The 19729-nt window shown below is 44.6% G+C and overlaps 1 protein-coding gene and 1 pseudogene across 2 annotated transcripts; one reads left to right on the top strand and one right to left on the bottom strand.

Annotated features, from left to right (window-relative positions):
• Window positions 1–438: 438 nt before the first annotated feature.
• On the bottom strand, window positions 439–19714 carry LOC144114051 (cilia- and flagella-associated protein 20-like). Of its 2 annotated transcripts, none has more exons than XM_077647502.1 (5): window positions 19470–19714; window positions 15234–15313; window positions 15019–15130; window positions 3736–3924; window positions 439–1869 (listed from the first exon to the last, which is right to left on the bottom strand). In XM_077647502.1, the coding sequence occupies exons 1-5, from the start codon at window positions 19551–19553 to the stop codon at window positions 1753–1755; spliced, it is 582 nt and encodes a 193-aa protein (XP_077503628.1). In that variant the 5' UTR covers window positions 19554–19714; the 3' UTR covers window positions 439–1752. The 2 variants fall into 2 exon arrangements, with proteins under 2 accessions (XP_077503628.1, XP_077503629.1); XM_077647503.1 differs by having other exon boundaries at window positions 439–1527.
• Window positions 6319–7587, top strand: LOC144114050 (uncharacterized; annotated as a pseudogene).
• Window positions 19715–19729: the final 15 nt, after the last annotated feature.

Genomic DNA, 19729 nt, shown 5'->3' with positions numbered 1-19729 from the left:
CATGTGATTGCTGTTGGGTGTTGAGCAAAGTAGTGACTGGCATTTTTTTTTCATTGATACTTCTTGCGTGAGATTAATTAGCCACTCCACAGTACCGTGAAGTGTTCAATCAAGGTATTTTCCTTTTTCCTTCATCTCAAATGCAGCTCGGAGCTTTGTTTACATTTTACTGAGTAAACAGGTCTTGGCGTCAGGCTTCAGGCACTGCCTTCTCAGTGACATTGCTGACCATGAGGACGTGGAATAAAATCCTGGCTGTGGCAGCCGCATTTCGATGGAGGCAAAATGCAAAACATCGAAACTCTAAGAGTGCCTATGTGTCGTGCAGTGTCAGTGCCCATCAAAGAAATCCAGGTGGGCAAAATTAATCATTTTTTCTACTACAGCGCCTCTTTCTCACTCCACCCCTTCCCTCACAGCACAGCTGAAGTATCCATAGAGGGTGACAGTTTGTCTATTTTGATCAAACTGGCGTGTACAAAGCAAAAATAGTCGCAGGGAATTCACAAAGTACTGCCATGGCTTATGAGGCAAAAGGCGCTTAGTGGATGCCTGATGAGGTTTCGTCTCGGAATACACTGCGACACTGAATGCATTATCAGTCCACGGAATAAAGAATCCAACCTAGCAAAAGCAAAAGTTACTGCACCTTTCCTTTCCTCGAAACCAATTTCATTTTTTTTTAAACACTGGGCTTGTCTCACAATAACTGTCCATAAAATGGTTGAAGGAAAGAAGGGAAAGGAAAATTGCCCCTTGCAAGCACCTACAACAGCAATGATGGTTGCACTGGATGAATCCATATTCTGTGCTACTGATCATCTCCCTCTCTTCCCCCTTTACACACCTTTGCATACAGCAGTACACCAGCATTCTCCTGGATTGTGCTAGCTGCCTCACTCATAGAAGCAGACAGTGATGCAGTCTGCGGATCTTTAGGTGTGGACACAAGACAGTTGAAAGAAATAGAGTGCACAAAAAAGCAAGAGCACATGAAAAACGTCTGCTCGTGCAGGCAATAGGCAGGGGCGGGCCCAGTAGGTTTGCTGTCACATCCAGCATTGTTGGAGCTTTGACGCACGGCTGCTATACTTCATTTTGCAAGATGTTTGCAGCACTACGAAAGGCAGCACTCTCTCGTCCAATCAGAGCCAAAGAAGACCACATAGTCCCTTAAATATTTCAGCAGTGCTGACTACTTTTCAAACAATTACTGCAGTAACTGAAAGTAGTTCAGGATGGTGTTTTAAAAGTACAGCGAGCGTTTTCTTCACTCGTTAAATTAGCAGAAAGCTCTGCGGAGGCCTGCTGCGAAGTGGTGTGCCGACATTTGTAAACATGGCGTCTGCCGAGTCTGCCCATGGCCAGTCTACTCGAGCCCGGCCGTGGTTGGCCGAGTCTCCTGCGCTTTTCTTGCCAGGGATGGAGCCGCCAGTCGTGGGGTGAGGGGCACGGAGGAACACGCTTTGCAGAGCATGCTGTTTGGATTGGCTTGGATCGCCGCAGCCTTTACAGTGCTGCAAAAGACTTGCGAGATGGAGTATAGGTGAATTGGTTCAAGAAAAAGTCATTAAAGGAATTGTTTCTGCTAATCTCTATAAAAGCAGTGATGTTTTGTTGACTTATTTCAGTGCCACAGCTATCATTTGGTCAAGAATCTTGGTGGCAAAGTGTACATCCTCTTTTTAATGATGTCTATGGCAAAAGCTGTACAAGTGGTCACAGTAGTGCTTGAGCACATGACAAGAAAGTTCAAACTTTAGCCCTGGCTTGAACTGGTAGGTACAGCTTGAACTCTGCAGGCAACTCATCTTCAGAATACAGGCGGTCTGCAAAGTACACTCGCCGAATGCGGCAGTTTGCATGTATCTGGAAAGACCCAAAAGGTAATTTTAAAGCATCGCAGAATTGTATTTTACAGGTGAACTCTGAAACTTTTGTGGACTCTGGAACACAGCTCAGGAAAGGGTGAGCTGCAGTTAGTTACAAACAATTCACCCAGTAAGTTGTCACTTTTCACACAACTCCTACTATGCCATAATAGGGGTATATAACTAGGGGGTTGTGTTTTATTTCTTAAATATTTATTTTATTTTTCAAATATATTCAGTGGACTTTTTTGGCGTTTATTTCAGAACGCAGTTTTCATTTTTTTTTTCAGTGAACTTCATTTATTATTTGAATTATCGGCATTTTTCAGATATAATATGGTAAACGTGTGGTTAAAAGTCAGGAGTCTACCTTGGCTTTTGTAGCATTTGATTGATTTAACAGTAATTAACATGCAAATGGTCATTAATTACTGGTAAATAACTTATAGCTGCTTGCAGACGGAAATATATTTAATGATGGAATTGTTAGACAAAAACGCAAGTGGAAGTTGATTTCTAAAATTTGCAATGTCATCGCAAGGCTGTTGCATAGGGTTGAAGAAAAGGGCGGAGGAACAGGTAGTATGCGTGTTGACGACAGCAATAGGACTGCTGATTAACTGTCACAATAGTCAGAACATGACACTTTTTCATGACTCTTATGAAACGAGCTGTGTCTTTGCATGCAGCGGAGAAACCTGCTTAACTTTTTCAGACGCCATTTATGATTTTATTTTTTTTTTAATTTCGGCCTAAATAGCACACAGAGTCCTCAAGAAATTCAATTCGCTAGATTTCGAATGAAAAATGTCAATGGTTCAGTTTTACACGGACATACAAAATTTGATAAACTGTCAAATTGGAAACTAACTTCAAAACAACAAGATTTATGAAATAAACACCCTAGGAATCGTGGAATCATTTTGTATTTCAAAGATGCACATGATACATGAAATTCAAAAAAATAAAATTACATTAGTACTGGCAGCAAAACCTATCGGCAAGAAATTGGCGGAAGATGTGCTACCAAGCTTATTGTTTTGTGAAATAATTCTTGCTGTCTTCACTAACTGCCATAAAAAAGCCTCTTATTTGCTAAGTGAAGGATACTAAATTCACCTGAAATGAAGATAGCGATTGCTAGAGCGCACTCTGAGGAAAAGCTGAGAGTTCATAATGTATCCAGGTCTGTACAAAGTGTCTTAAAGGGTTAACCAAGCAACTGCCTTTGGTTATGACAGAGAATGGTGCTAAGTTAGCAAACAAAGCTTGGTGGCGAGCTGGAGCCTCTTTCTCTTCAGAGGCATGCAATGCAACTAAGGAATACTGCAAAGCACACAAATGCGCTACTTAATCCAAAGTACACTGTCGCGCCGCTCCCCTAGCTTCTGCACTTTGTTAATTTTCTCTTTTGGCTAAGTACACTCCAACTCAATTGCCAGCTCGCTGCGGCTTGCATGTCATGGATGCTGACCTTTGCTGGTTAAGACAGTTTCAAAAATTGAATTCTGTGTACCTTACATTTTTTAAGTTTAACCTGAAAAGTCAAATCCATATAACCCACAATTACTGCACGAAGCCAAGGTCGAACACAAGCCACAAAATCAAGCCACAAAATCAAAAGTACAAATTTCACAAAGGCAACACAATTTTAAACCCACATGAAATTTGATACATGAGGTAAGCTCCATAAAACTAAAAGCTGTGCAAACAACTGCGCCATCCTTTGCGCAGTTTTTAAGTTCAGAATGTCATACCAACTAGCCCCCCACCACACTCTTCTGGATGGGGTAAGCTGCAACAGAAAAGAGTAAATGCTATATTACAACCATGGCATAGGCTACCAAGGAAGCAAGCTGCATACCTGCATTCGCAATGTTTCCACGTAGCCTGTTCCATAGGCACGGCGTGTGAAATCTGCTAGGTTGAACTGAATCTGGTTCCAGCCTTCATCCAGGCGCATGGGCATCGTGCATATGAAAGGCTTCACCCTTGTTGTGCTTTGGAAGTTGCTAGCGCGGAAACGCCGACGGACATTCTTGTCATCTAGAATCTGTGCAATAAGGCAACATCTAATGGCATACCCGAAAGCACTTCAATGTACACAAGATCACAGCTAACAGCATAATGTTCTATATGCATTTATTTTTCTATCTTTTCACGAGCTGAGCATTTGGCAAATTAGGTCTGCAGAGTGCATTTCGTACAGTAAAAACTTCCCGAATTCTTACAAGCTCAAACTAACTGCCTTGCCTACATTATAAGCACCTTTTCAGTTACAAATGCCCAAGCTCATAACAAATGCTACTAATTGCCTTCTGTATTGTAGGCAGCAGTGCTGCACTAGCAGGTGTGGGACAAAAGAGGGAAGTAGACAGGGCGTGCGCAGACTTGCAACTTATTATTAATGCGAAAACATTATATGGCTCGCGAGGCGGAAAATTCGGCGTTGTCGTAGTTGTCCACGCCTGACGGTCTGAGAACCCACGTGACTTCATGACATCATCGACAGTACCTTCATCATCACAAAAGAAAAAAAAAATCTTAAATAAAACATCTCCTGATGCGCCTTATCCGGAGTGGGGCTACATCTGAGCCAGCCCAAGGGGAAATAGGCTTTGGCAGGTAGCTCAGGACCTGCGATGGACGATCTTGAACAACCCGCTAGATCATACAAGGATAGGCAAAAGAGTGAGCAGACGCATCTCCAGACCTAACATTTGTGAAGGGTATTAGGGATGCAAAGTGGGTAAACATGGGACAGCCACTGAGAAGTGATCACTATGTCCTTTCCACGGTATTTATTGCTGCTAAACACAAAGACAAAGTGAAAAGAACTAGAGTGACGGATTTGGACAGATTTCAGAAAGTCAGGAAAGACACAGTGAATGGAGAAATCGAGGACTTGGGAACCTGGGTTGAGGCGCTTAAGCAGGCCGTGAAGGGTACTACAGAAGAGGTTCCGGCGGACTCTAGACTGTTACACATTGGGAAGCACATGCGAGTCTCCTTCGAAGGTGGAGGAAACAAAGGCATAATGGGGTCCTCCGTAGGAAGGTGGCCAAGCCAGAACAAGAAATCGAAACCTACACGTTGGACTTGCAGTGCAAACAGTGGGGGCAGATTTGTGACCGGATGAATGGGAATTTCGGATGCAAGAAAACATGGCAGTTGTTGAGGCACCTTTTAGATCCAGCGGCAACCAAGTCTGCGCAGAAAGGGCAAATGGCTAGGTTAGTGCATCGGTATCAAGGCACGACTGCAGAGTTTATACACGAACTCCAAAGTCGTTAGAGAAACGGCGAGGCGGGCGGTTGCTTGCCTGATTACACGGGAGAGGAAAACCTAGAAGCATGCTAGGATTACATTCATTCCTAAACCAGGGAAGAAGGTCTGTCTGCGTCCCATCTCGCTGACGTCCTGCTTGGTCAAACTCATGGAGCATGTGGTCCTCAACAGGCTTCAGGGTTATGTGGAGGACAAGGAGTTGATACCTGAAATGATGATTGTCTTCAGGGCTAAATTATCAACGCAGGAAGTCATGATACAGCTCAAAAAGGACGTCGTTGATCCTGGGTACGGCACGGGCACCAAGGCTATGTTAGGACTCGACCTAACTGAGCCCCAACTAAGGCCTTTGACAATGTTACCCATAAGGCAATATTAAGGAACCTATCGGGCATAGGACCGGGAGGTAGAACCTTCCAGTACATCAGATCATTTCTGGAGGGTAGGTCTGCGGAGAGTGTAGTCGGAGAAGTGAAATCGGATCTCTTCCCGCTGGTGGGCAGGGTGACACATGGGTCGGTTTTATCGCCGTTCCTGTTTAATCTCGCCTTGATCAAGATACCGCTGAGGCTGGAAGAGATATCGGGACTTAAACATACATTTTCTGCGGATGACATTGCTCTATGGGTGACCAGGGGCAGCGAAGCACAATTGGAGGAAACTCTACAACAGGCAGTGGATATTGTGGAGGAGCTAGCAGGGGAGACAGGACTCTCGTGCTCTCAGCCCAAGTCTGAGCTTTTTGTGCTTAGGGATAAACCAAAAGGGATACATGCGAGGCACTATGTGCCACCACTCCCACTAGAGGTGAAAGTGGGGGGAGCGCCGGTTGCTGAGGTCCAAACGATCAGGATCCTCGGTCTGTATCTGCAGACTAATAGGAAGAATAGGGAGGCCTTGGAAAGGCTTATGGTTTATGGGGTTTAACGTCCCAAAGCGACTCAGGCTATGAGAGACGCCGTAGTGAAGGGCTCCGGAAATTTCGACCACCTAGGGTTCTTTAACGTGCACTGACATCGCACAGTACACGGGCCTCTAGAATTTCGCCTCCATCGAAATTCAACCGCCGCGGCCAAGATCGAACCCGCATCTTTCGGGCCAGCAGCCGAGCGCCATAACCACTGAGCCACCGCGGCGGCTCTTGGAAAGGCTTAAAAATATGGTCACTGCTATCATGAGGCTGATCAGGAGAATCCCCACTCGTAAGCGAGAGGTCAAGGAAAAGGACTTGTGTAAGCTGGTACAGGCGTTTGTGCTCAGTAGAATAGTGTACACGACGCCTTATATGCAGATGGATGCGACGGAGAAAGGCAAGGTGGATGCTATGATTAGGCAGGCGTATAAGGTGGCCCTTGGGTTGCCTAACAATGATTCTACTGAAAGGTTGCTGGGATTAGGGGTGCAGAACACCCTGGAAGAACTGCGGGAGGCGCATTTGGTGATTCAACTCAGTAGACTTTCAAAAACGAGAGCAGGAAGGGACATATTGGAGAGGATCGGCATTGGAGTTGATGCCCCAGCCAGGAACGAGAAAATTCAGGTGTGGCGGGAAATGCACAAGGGCTTGTACATAAAACCTTTGCCCAAAAATATGCATCCGATACATCACAAGGACTGCAGGAAGGCAAGAGCCAGAGCTTTACATGCTAAGTACAGGAAGTACAACAGGGCAGTCTATGTGAATGTCGCAGAGTATAAGGACAAGGACGCATTTGCAGTTGCGGTGGTGGACGGGCGGGGACGCTTGGTCACCTCTGGATCAGTCAAAACTAGCTCCTCAGAAACAGCAGAGGAGGCGGCGATAGCACTAGCTATAGCTAGTACTAAAGCTGACCTGATTTTCAGTGACTCAAAAATAACCATCCGAAATTTGGTGAGGGGCAGCAGAATATCTGTCACTGTGGCGCGATTGCTAAATCCACGGGGCGAGGGACTACAGAGGTGGAAATTGTCTGTGTACCGGCATACTCTGGGAACCCTGAGAACGAAATGGCTCACATGAATGCTTGAGGTTTCGTCAGCCGAGCAGGTGAGCCGGACGTTCCGGGGAGGTCCACGAGAGATGGGCTGGTGTCTTTTTATGACATTACTAACCATTACAGACTTGAGCGGAGAATTTGTAAAGCAACTGGTAAAGGCGCAGGAATGTGTCTGGAGAAGATTGCAGACGAGATCGTTCTTCAACCCATACATGTTAAGCAAATTCTACCCAGACATTCAGCCAGAATGCAGATGGTGTCAGGAACTGGCAACCTATGACCACATATTATGGAGCTGTAGCATAGCGCCACCACCGGCAGATATTATGTGTTATCCTTCTCTTGAGGAGTGGGAGGCCGTGTTGACCAGCTCAGACCCGGTCGTCCAGACCAGGGCCGTGGAGTGGGCCACCTAGGTCGCCGTCAGCCATGGGTTGATGGCCATCTAGCATGGAATCGTCCACACATGCGTTGTGAAGAAAATAAAGTTTTTCCACCCGCCCGCCCGCCTGCCCGTCCATACATCCATCCCGAAGTGAGCTTCGAACCCAGGCCAGCGTGAACAGGCCAGCTTCGCTTGCCACTTCATTAGAGCATTGCACCATCACCGCTCCACAACACCCCTCGCGCTAAACTGCCAGTCTCTCGCGCTGGGTTTGGGTATAGTCGTCTTCATGAACTTCCATTCGGGCAGAGCGAACAGATCAGCTTTGCTGGCCACTGCATTAGAGTAGTACGCCATTGCGTGATTTTGATTTGATTTGAGCATGCTGCAGGCAAATTCCCCACGTGCATGCTTTCGCATTCACAGCACCTAAGTAGTCTTAAGTGCCCTAACTTAACTTTTTGCGAGTGTTTACCACAGTTCCGCTTCCTACAATGCATGTTCACCAACTAGCCCAGATAGAAACTCTACTCCCTCTTATCCATGAACAAGTTTGAACTTTCATTTCTTTGTTGCTTAGTACGTGGGAATAGTGTAGCAGCCTAAAAGCCATCGTCCATGCAAAAATTTGCCTTTTTATTTATGCTGATTCAGCAGTCGATGTAATAGCTACAATAAAAATTAATTCTCCAGTAAACAAAGAAGTGCATTGTAAACATTTAGATGAGCCAACTAAGGAATTTCTGTGACCCAGCAAAAGAGAAATCACTATGCAATTTCGTGTCCATACTTGCAAGTAGAGCAGGATATGAGGCCAGAAATGGATGGAACCAGTGCCTGTCCTGTCCATTTTTTATCTCGCATTTTGTCCTTTTTGCTACTGAACCCCCTTGCAAACATGCACCGAATGGCTCAATTCATGGCCTTGTCACATGTTTACAACTCTTTAGTGTAATTTGTTTTTACCCTTTTGCAGAAGTAGTAATGCAATTAACCATATTGAGCCACTAATGTCGCATGCTAAAGCCCAAGAGGAAGTTGAAAATTAAGCAGATCTTGCATGGAATCAAATGGTTAACAAGGCAAGCTTGTTCCACATACTACTAAACTGGCTCCGTGGCTTTTGTGTTCACAATGCTCCTCGGTTCATTGTTTTGATTTCGAGTTGCAGCAGCCATATTTTGACAGAGGTGAAATGCAAAAATACCCATGCACTGGGATTTCAGTGCACAATGAACACCAGGCGGCCAAAATGAATCCGGAGCGCTCCAGTAAATCATGCCTTCTAGCCTAGGTGCAGCATTGACCCATAAATATGAGGGCTGTTTTTGCCTCCTTGGCTGTAAGTTTATTATTATGAGATAAAACAATGTTACATTCACATAAAAGCTGGGTTGTTGGGTATTTCCCAGAAGCACTTCACTGCTTGCAGCAACAGGATCCCTGCCAGTGATGGTAAATTTTCACCACCAGTGCCCTAGTCCTTGCATGCCTTCATAGAATTAAGGCAGCTGTTGACAATGTCAATGTTGCAAAGTGCACTCCCTTTAGTTGTTTCTTCATTTTGGGAAACAGCCAGAAATTTGATGGTTAGGTCCAGGCTGTAAGGTTCGGTGCACTACTGGTGCCAACGACTGCTCTCATCCTCCCACGACAGTATGCATGCAGAGGCAACTATACTGAAAAGTGTTGAACTCCTGAGAAAGGCATCATTCCAAACTATCGTTTGAATGCAACATTTTCCAATTCCATCGTTACAGCTGAGGAGGCAAAACTTGTCGCACAATCCCTGCCTTGAGCTGAGGCTGCTGCACAATCAAGCATAAGCAAAAATTCCGCATGCCTTTAACATAACTGTTTTACGCCTCCAACCTGAGAACAAAAAAACAAAAAAACTCGCTGTCCTCACAGAAAATTGCTTGCAGGTGGAACCTTTCATTAAAACTAACCAGCGGGCTTCACCTCAATGCCACAATTTTGTTTGGCTTTAGACCCTAATGATGAGCAGCTTGCATAGCAGAAACAAGTTCTAACATCGATTTCATTAAATTCCTTTATTTTTCAGATCCAAACTCTCCCCATTGTATAACCAGCCACATAGTAGCTAAATATTATTACTACTTATGCGTGTGCACTTTAACGTGCTGGTAATTGCTAGACTTACAAATACTCTCCTTAAGAAGCGTATCAGATTGGGCAAGTTGGTCAGACATGCTTAAGGGAATAATGGCGCAGCATCAAGTGACTAGGACAAGGACGTTCTGGTGGGCTAGTTGGTTCATAATGAAGAGAATGAGTACAAACTGCGCAAACAAAATGGGACGTAAGGCACACAAAAGGACAGACAAAGCGCAGACTTCCAACTGATTTTATTTGAGAAAACACATGGTTTTTAAGGCCCGCGAACATTACAAGAAAAACACAATCTCCATAGGGCTCAACGATAGAAAACAGTAGAATTTTACAGGACAATCAGAGCTGGTGTGAAACACGAACATGCCCTTCTAAAAACTCTCTCTCTTGTCTCGATAGCGACAACAAGGGCGAGCTAACACAGTCGTCACCCCTTTTGGCAATCAGGAACGCCTCGATAACCTCTCTTTTAGTTTTGCTGCGTGCGTTAGAGAGAAAAGCGGTCTTGTCCAGGTAAGGAACGCAGTTGCGGCTGTCACAGCTTTTGCAATGCAATGCATTGCATTTTTCCGATGTTCATGTCTGCTGGTCTTACAGTCCTAGGTATAACAAAAGCCTCTTACCTTATAAAAGTGCTCATTCTAAGTTAGTGAAGTGTAGCATCATTATGTCCTGTTATTTGTTTGCCCTTCAAAAGTCATGTGCTCACTCTCTTTCATCAAGTTTCCAGAATCAAGTTATGCGGCTCGAATCCGCGGGCTACCCTCAGCAAGCAATTTGCAGCTCATGTGAAGGCCTTCTTCAGAGGCTGAAGAATGCAGTAAGGAAAGTACAGCGCGTAGACCAGACCCCTCCCTTCGTTATGCTATATTTTCACTGTCTTTCCCACAGCATCAAGAAGGTGGCAGGTAAATACGGAATACGTATCGCGTTTTCGGCGCCTTGTAAGCTGAAAAAAGTATGTCCCCTGCTCTCAGAAGAAAAGAAAGAAACAAGAACAGAAGGCAGGTTGTGCAAAAAAAAAAAAATCAGACCAAGTTCACCAGGTGCGTCTCCGAGGTTATGAGGGCATGTAATGCGAAGGCAAGATAACCGCTGGTCTTTAAGGGTAACGGAGTGGGTTCCAAGAGAAAGTAAGCGTAGCAGGGGGCGGCAGAACGTTAGGTGGGCGGATGAGATTAAGAAGTTTGCAGGCAAAGGGTGGATGCAGCTGGCAAAGGATAGGGTTAATTGGAGAGACATGGGAGAGGCCTTTGCCCTGCAGTGGGTGTAGTAAGGCTGATGATGATGATGACCTCTATCTTGTGGGCGGGTTTACATCGGCCAGACTGGCCGGTGCTTCAATGAGCGAGCCCTGGAGCATAAAAGGACGATGCACACCGGCACAGGCAGCAATCTACCATTGCATTGCAAAAGCTGTGACAGCCGCAACTGCGTTCCTTACCTGGACAAGACCGCTTTCCTCTCAAACGCACGCAGCAAAACTGAAAGAGAGGTTATCAAGGCGTTCCTGATTGCCAAAAGGGGTGAACACTGCGTTAGCTCGCCCTCGTCGCTACAGAGACAAGAGATAGAGTTTTTAGAAGGGCATGTTCGTGTTTCGCACCGGCTCTGATTGTCCTGTAAAATTCTGCTGGTGTTTTCTATCGTCGAGCCCTATGGCGATAGTGTTTTTCTTGTAATGTTCGCGGGCCTTAAAAACTATGTGTTTTCTCAAATAAAATCAGTTGGAAGCCTGTGTTTTGTCTGTCTTTTTGTGTGCCTTATGTCCTGTCTTGTTCGCGCAGTTTGTACTCATTCTTTTGACTAGGAAAGCAGGAGAGCACACGCACACACAAGCGCCAACTTACAACTTTATTGTTTGGCTGCCACTATGCCAAATTTATAAGAAGCAACACGCCCCAAACTGTGAACAATAATAAAACAGTGATGCACATGGACGCGAGGTGCGAAGCAGCAAATCATGATATCGCACAAGGCAAACAACATGACAAGTGCACTAAGCTCTACCGCAGCACGTGGAACATCCCTGTCGCAGATGACTGACTAGAAAAAGCATGATGTAAAAGATGGGAAGAAAACAAGCTAAAACCTAAACGAATCACGAACATATCACCGCAGAAAAAATCTTGACGGAAGGCTGTGTCACAAAAATCAGGGGAATGACAAAGAAGGACTAAACGCGCTAAACACATGAGAATGAACCTAAAACGCCAACAGAACACGGCTAAACACCCAGTAAATAACAAGACGCATAAAACAAAACTACAAAGCCAACAAAAACACGGCTAAATCCCATGAAAGTGAATAAAAGGGAACTTGGTATAAAAGCACAAAAAACACTAAGCATGCTAACACGGTCTCGGGGTCCCGTATGGCGAGAAAAGGACAACACAATCAAAACCCGTCAGTTAGGTTTGCCACCTCTAGAGCGCTCACGTTTGGTGAGGAAGGTTAATTCTTTTTTCGTTAGGCAGATTGATGCCACGCTGATACAGGTCTTCTCAGCTCGCGCTATTTCTTGCACTTTTACAATTTCGCAGTTAAGCTGATCTGTGTGCTTGTAAATAACAGAGCATTTCTTCAGTAGCGCCCTACACTTGCAGGACCTGTAGTGTTCGGCTAAATGGCATTCAATTGCCAATTGACGTAATTTCCTGCGATGTTCTTTCAGACACTCGTCGAGGCACCTTCCTGTTTCGCCTATGTAGCTGGCATCACATATTAGAGGGATCTTGTAAACAACTCCTTCAGAACAGGCTACGAATTTGTTCTCATGGTTGATCACGCACTCCAGCTCCGCTTTCTTGACGGGACAGGATTTCTTACAAAGGACAGAAAGCTTGACAGGAGCGGAACATACCACTCTGACTTTTGGACGAGCTCCAATCTTTTTGAGGTTGTGTGAAACGCCATGAAGTTATGGTATCATGGCAACCTTGCTTTTCTTAAGCTCGTCCTTTTTCTTCGCCTTGAGTCGATCCTTTTCTTCATCACTCAGACTGGCCTCTACTTTTTATTTCCTGTGCAGGCCTTTGGCAACCGATACCAACAAGGGATCCGGATAGCCCGCTGTCTTTAGGCACGTGACTTGCACACTGAAGCTTCTGTCCATTGCATGATGACACAATTTTCTGAGAGCATTGGTGAAACAGTGTTGCACAATGGCCCTCTTCACTAGTTTGGAGTGGGCTGACTGGTATGGCAAGACGCCTTTCTTCGCTCTGGGTTCATAGCACCAACAGATGTGGTTATCCTTAAAGGTCAGGCGGAGGTCCAAGAACCTTACAGAACCTTCAGTGGGAAGTTCATGAGTTAGTAGCAGGGACTGTAAGCCTGTCGTGAACTTGCTCAGTGTTCTATCAATGAGATCCTCATTTTGCGCTTCCAGTATAACTAAGTAATCGTCTACATAGTGGAACACCTTTGTCACGCCGGAGTCAAGTTGCTTCACCACAGCCATGTCACGGTGGGCCAAAACCAGGTCACTGAGAACCGGGCCGATACACGAACCGATGCAGATGCCTTGCTTTTGCAAGTGGATCGACTTGTCGTGACAGACGAAAGTGGATGTTAGATAGAATTGCAAAAGTTCTTAAAAGGCAGACCTGTTCACACCAGCGGCGTTTTGAAATCTTACCGAGCCGTGGTGGTCTATGCACTCTTGTATGCACGACAGAATTTCGTGATGCGGCAAGGAATAATATAAATCTTTGACGTCAACCGAGAAAGCCCAGAGCATTCTGCAACCGTGCGTTTGTAAAAAACCAATGACTGACTAGGAATCCCTAACCAGAAAAGGGTCTTCACTTGCTAACATTCCCAGGTTGCTTTGTAAGTACAGCGCAACACACTTCTGCCACGTCCCCACCTCCGAAAAAATCACACGTGACGGGCAGTCAGCCTTATGTGTTTTCGCAGAGAAAAACACTTCCAGAAAATCAGTTTTGCTTTTCCCGATACTCTGCACTAAATGGTCGAGCGCACAGCTCGACCATTTAGTGATAACATAAGTTCATGGCGTTTCACACAACCTCAAAAAGATCGGAGCTTGTGCGAAAGTCCAGAGTGGTATGTTCCGCTCCTGTCAAACTTTCTGCCCTTTGTAAGAAATCCTGTCAAGAAAGCGAAGCTGGAGTGCGTGATCAACCATGAGAACAAATTCGTAGCCTGTTCTGAAGGAGTTGTTTACAAGATCCCTCTAATATGTGATGCCAGCTACATAGGCGAAACAGGAAGGTGCCTCGACGAGTGTCTGAAAGAACATCGCAGGAAATTATGTCAATTGGCAATTGAATGCCATTTAGCCAAACACTGCAGGTCCTGCAAGTGTAGGGCGCTACTGAAGAAATGCTCTGTTATTTACAAGCACACAGATCAGCTTACCCGCGAAATTGTAGAAGCGCAAGAAATAGCGTGAGCTGAGAAGACCTGTATCAGCGCGGCATCAATCTGCCTAACGAAAAAAGAATTAACCTTCCTCACCAAACGTGAGCGCTCTCGAGGTGGCAAACCTAACTGACGGGTTTTGATTGTGTTGTCCTTTTCTCGTCGTACGGGACCCCGAGACCGTGTTAGCATGCTTAGTGTTTTTTGCGCTTTTATACCAAGTTTCCTTTTATTCACTTTCATGGGATTTAGCCATGCTCTTGTTGGCTTTGTAGTTTTGTTTTATGCGTCTTGTTATTCACTGAGTCTTTAGCCGTGTTCTGTTGGCGTTTTAGGTTCATTCTCATGTGTTTAGCGCGTTTAGTCTTTCTTTGTCATTCCCCTGACTTTTGTGAAGCGGCCTTCCGTCAAGATTTTTTTTTCGGTGATATGTTCGTGATTCGTTTAGGTTTTAGCTTGTTTTCTTCCCATCTTTTACCTCATGCTTTTTCTAGTCAGTCATCTGCGACAGGGATGTTCCACGTGCTGCGGTATAGCTTAGTGCACTTGTCATGTTGTTTGCCTTGTGCGATATAATGATTTGCTGCTTCGCACATCGCGTCCATGTGCATCACTGTTTTATTATTGTTTACAGTTTGGGGTGTGTTGCTTGGTATAAATTTGGCATAGTGGCAGCCAAACAATAAAGTTGTGAGTTGGCGCTTGTGTGTGTGTGTGCTCTCCTGCTCTCCTAGTCACTTGATGCTGCGCCATTATTCCCTTAAGAACTCTCCTTAAGAGCAACTATTTCACTTACATTGATAGTACTCATAGACAATACCCAGCATGGGCACTAATATGAATGTGGTTGCGCTGATCACTTCCATTTTCAGTCATTAATGTGGTGAGTGCAGTAAAAAAAGTTTGAACATAGAAAGCACAGTGTAACACAGCATCAAGGATCAGTCGAACAGTCTAAACTCTTGGTAGTTACCTGTACTTCAAACGTAAAATATTTCTTCATATTCTTGATAATCATGATGAGGTAGGGAAGCCGGATGCCCAGAGTCTTTCTAGGATCAGCGGGACACGTGATGAAAGTCGTGCTAACATTTTGAAAGAGAACAAGGACAGCAAGAAAATTGAGTAGGTATAATTACAGTAGTACAAAAGGCACTCATGTGGTCAAAAACAAGCTGGAGCTCTCACCTCACATTTGTGCCGAGAATCTCAAGCACAAAGGACTGGATGTCGTTGTCAGTGATCCTTTTGATGTGGCCATTTCTAACCTGTGAACATTGAAGCCTGATGAAGTTACCAGAACACTATGAAAATCAGCATATTTTGTTTAGCAGTGTCTATTCTGCCGGCAGACAGAAGAATAACCAAGCTGAAATTCTCCCGGCACTCTACTCTGACTGGAATCGAGGCGACATTTTGCCATGGAAATTGTGGTATTCTGATGGCTGTCTTTCAGGAAAGAAAGCGATCTGGAGATATCGTGCCACAAAAGTGTTGTAAACTTTCGTCAATACAAATATGACAGTCGCTTGTGTTGCAAGTAACTGCAAGCAGAAATGCATTTAGGTGATACTTTTGAGACCATCTATATGTGAGCCAAATAATGGCCAAAATAGAGTATACAAGACCTCAAAACAGTGTAAAAAAATTGTGGCATGGAATTTCAGCATATTGAACACTGAATGCAGTCCACTGGGACAGTACTATTGGCAAAATAAAATGAAGTGCAAAAAAGACTAAATGTGGTCAGGAAGCAATGCACATAATGGGCATGCTCAGTTAGATTTGGGAGCACCAGCACACGGCCTGCAGACTACAAGAAGCTTAGGTTACGGTGTGATGAAAGAAAAAATTGACCAAAAATGTCTTTTTTTCAAATCTTGCTCTTAAAAGATGCCAGAATTCCTGATGAATATATCCTCTAAATAGCATATGCTCATTGAGTGCTGGAACATATTTAAAAGCAGTATCAAATATGCCATTGAACTATTCAAATTAGGTATAACATGAAGAAGGCGTCATTTGTATAGCTTTTTTTACTTCAAAACAAAGGAAAGGTGATAAAACGATTTTTTTTAATAAAGCTGATAGTAGATATGGCACAACATGTTTCTGCTTCTGAATATTTCAATATAGGATGCCTGGCACTGCTGTAGTGTTGGATTGCCATCAGCTGTATAGTTTGTCATGAAGCCTAGTTTTTTTTAATTTACAGAACTTGGACGCTGCTTTGTGCTTTCCAAATACAATGTGAAGGCATTTTTCTGCCGACTTCAGAGTTCTAAAGAAATCAGTATGCTACAGCAGTTGTGCTTTGTGATGTGGCACTGAACCACTGACAACACCTGGGGAACAAGGACAGATTTTGAGGCCTCTGTTGAGAGCAAGAAAAGGAAGATGAAGGCATGTGGCAAGGAAGGTTCACAGGCAGTCAAAGTAACTAACGATGCTGAAGGCTATGCAAAAGACACACTTTAGCACTCTGACTGCGCGACCAAAGGTACTAGTAAGTGGTTTTATTAAAATAATAATAAAAAGAAAGGAAAAGATTTTTGCTAGCCCAGGCATCTGCCATCGATGCACTTGGGCTAGGACAGCGGAAATAAAGGATAGCAGGCAGAATGGAGAACTTATGCAGGGTATGTTGCTGGGCGAGTTGGTGGTGATCGAACATCATGGAATCGCAGCGCTGGCAGACAAGGACACAAGGAGGACACAAACACACACACTTGCGCTTAACTGTCAACTTCATTTTGAACTTGTCTGAACCGTGCCTTATATGAAACAGAGGGGCATTAACATGCAAGTGCATTTACTGTACAGATACGACGGGGATAGTCTCAGTCACGTTTTGATAGTGCATTCAGGGAGGGTTTGATCCCGATAAGAAACACCGGCACGAAAGAAAAAAAAATCGCAAAGCAGTCAAGGTTCGGTCGAGAATTTCCAAACGCGAACGCACCAAAAAAAGGTAACAAGGAAAAGGCCAGGCATAAACATAAGTGGAAAAAAGCGAGACATTAAAAACAGGCGAAGAATCGGTATAAAATCAAGTAAAAAAATGGCATAGATGGGGCAACAATTAACATGGAAAAATTCACGAAAAAGATAAAAACGTATAACAAGGGTGCAGGCTAAAAAATTAACACAGCCAAAAAATTCAACGGGGCACTAAAAGCAGATAAAAGGATGACGTAAGTGAGGCAACAATTAACAGGCCAAAAAAAAAAGATGTGATGAGAGCTGAGATGGGTGCCGGAAACGGTTAAGGTGGCCTCGAGAACAGTACAATCATAGTGACCCAGACCGGTATGCGATCTCTTTTTCTAAAAGGGCTACTGAAGGCACGCTGACGCAGCCTGCTTTCAGGTTGTCAATGATGGCTGCTTCAATTATTTCTCGAGTTAGCTGGTTTATGTTTTTTGCGAAGATTCTGGTGTTCGCAAAGAATGGAGGGAGGCTCTTGCAGGGTGAGCAGTCACGACAGTGGATGGCCAAGTTGCTTGATTTTTTGTCTTTCACGTTCAAGTTGTGCTCCTGCAGTCTTTTTTTCAAACAGCGGCCTGTCTGTCCAACGTATTCTTTGCCACAGGACAGAGGGATAGAGTAGACAACTCCCGAGGCGCACGAGACATACGGGTCTTTATGTCTTATTGTGCATTCTTTCCTTCGTTCGGTTGGTCACTGCAGGAGCACAACTTTAACGTGAAAGATAAAAAATCAAGCAACTTGGCCATCCACTGTCGTGACTGCTCACCCTGCAAGAGCCGCCCTCCAATCTTTGCGAACAGCAGAATCTTGGCAAAAAACATAAACCAGCTAACTCGAGAAATAATTGAAGCAGCCATCATTGACAACCTGAAAGCAGGCTGAGTCAGCGTGCCTTCAGTAGCCCTTTTAGAAAAAGAGATCGCATACCTGTCTGGGTCAGTATGATTGTACTGTTCTCGAGGCCACCTTAACCGTTTTCGGCACCCATCTCAGCTCTCATCACATCTATTTGTTTGGCCTGTTAATTGTTGCCTCACTTACATCATCCTTATCCTGCTTTTAGTGCCCCGTTGAATTTTTTGGCTGTGTTAATTTTTTAGCCCGCACCCTTGTTATACGTTTTTATCTTTTTCATGAATTTTTGCCTGTTAATTGTTGCCCCATCTATGCCATTTTTTTACTTGATTTTATACCGATTGTTCGCCTGTTTTTAATGTCTCGCTTTTTTCCAATTACGTTTATGCCTGGCCTTTTCCTTGTTACCTTTTTTTGGTGCGTTCGCGTTTGGAAATTCTCGACCGAGCCTTGACTGCTTTGCGTTTTTTTTTTTCTCGTGTCGGTGTTTTTTGTCGGGATCAAACCCTCCCTGAATGCACTATCAAAATGTGACTGAGACTATCCCCATCGTATCTATGCAGTAGATGTGCTTGCGTGTTAATGCCCTTCTGTTACATATAAGGCACGGTTCAGACAAGCTCAAAATAATGTTGACAGTGCAGCGTAAGTGTGTGTTTGTGTCCTCCCTGTGTCCTTGTCTGCCAGCGCTGCGATTCCATGATGTTAGAATGGAGAAATGAAATGAAAGAGGTGAGAGGACAGGAAAAGAGGATAGGGGGAGAGGTAATATACATAAACTATTTACACTATAAAAAATGTGCGTCCAAATTTCAAGCTGCACTTTCTGAGAACCCTATTTTTTGTGCATGCAAGGCAATTTTCACTGCAACCGAAAGACCTTTGACCATGATTCTTTTTTTTTCTCAGCGTTTACTACATGCCTGCCACACATACTGAACCAACACTGCATTTGCATGACAAGTTTTTATGTAAAAATAAATTTGTCTTGGCAGGAAGAACACAAAGTGCACAACCAGCATCAACATCAGTACGCTTGGGGATTTTCGAATGAAACTTGAGTGCAGGAAACAGATATGCTTTACAAGCGATCATGATATTTTATAATGTTTTGTCAAACGAAAGCTAGAATGCTGGCAGGTCAAACTGAGTCGTACGTCAGCCTACCATCCGCCCTTAACTTTTTGTTGCACCAGGGTGCAGACTATCGTTCACATGCTTCCGCTACTTCCGCTTTTGGTTGCGTCAAGCCGCGCGGATGAGATATCTGAAAATTTTGACTCTAATGTTCTCAGCAACCGAGAAGGGCCACAAAAACAGCAGAATCATTACTCTCAAGCTGCGCTATGCATCCCATCATTAGCGAGTGTCGGGTCAGCCTGACAGTTCTCCCGGCTGCGGCTAAGCCCCGAGAAGCAGGGGCCTTGGAAAAAGCCGAACATTTTTTCTCACATCGCCCTCCGTAGCATAGAACAGAAGCGAGCGGCGGGAGAAATTTCAGCGCAGTACTGAATACACTGCCTTATGTTTTCCTACAGACAGCACCGCGGAGACTTTTGGCGCGAGCGCGAATCTTACCTTCTTATCCCAGATTTGAAGCGGCTTGCTTCCAATGCTGTACAGTATTGATAAGAATCCACTCTGAAATGTATTTTTGAACATGCTGAAAGCCTAAGCAATACGGGGAAAATATTGCGCGTTACGGCAAGACGCAAGTAAAGCGCGCCAAACGCAGTTCAGAAACACAATCTGCATGGTAACCCGGGATGTTTGTTTCGCGCGTGCCACTTTCGCGACAGCCCTAGCAACCATGGGTCGATGTTTCTCAGTGTTACTTG

Source organism: Amblyomma americanum, chromosome 1 (assembly GCF_052857255.1).
Source record: "Amblyomma americanum isolate KBUSLIRL-KWMA chromosome 1, ASM5285725v1, whole genome shotgun sequence".
NCBI classification, from domain to species: domain Eukaryota; kingdom Metazoa; phylum Arthropoda; class Arachnida; order Ixodida; family Ixodidae; genus Amblyomma; species Amblyomma americanum.
The sequence above is the reverse complement of the archived record's forward strand: the minus strand, read 5'-3'. Positions and strand labels throughout refer to the sequence as shown.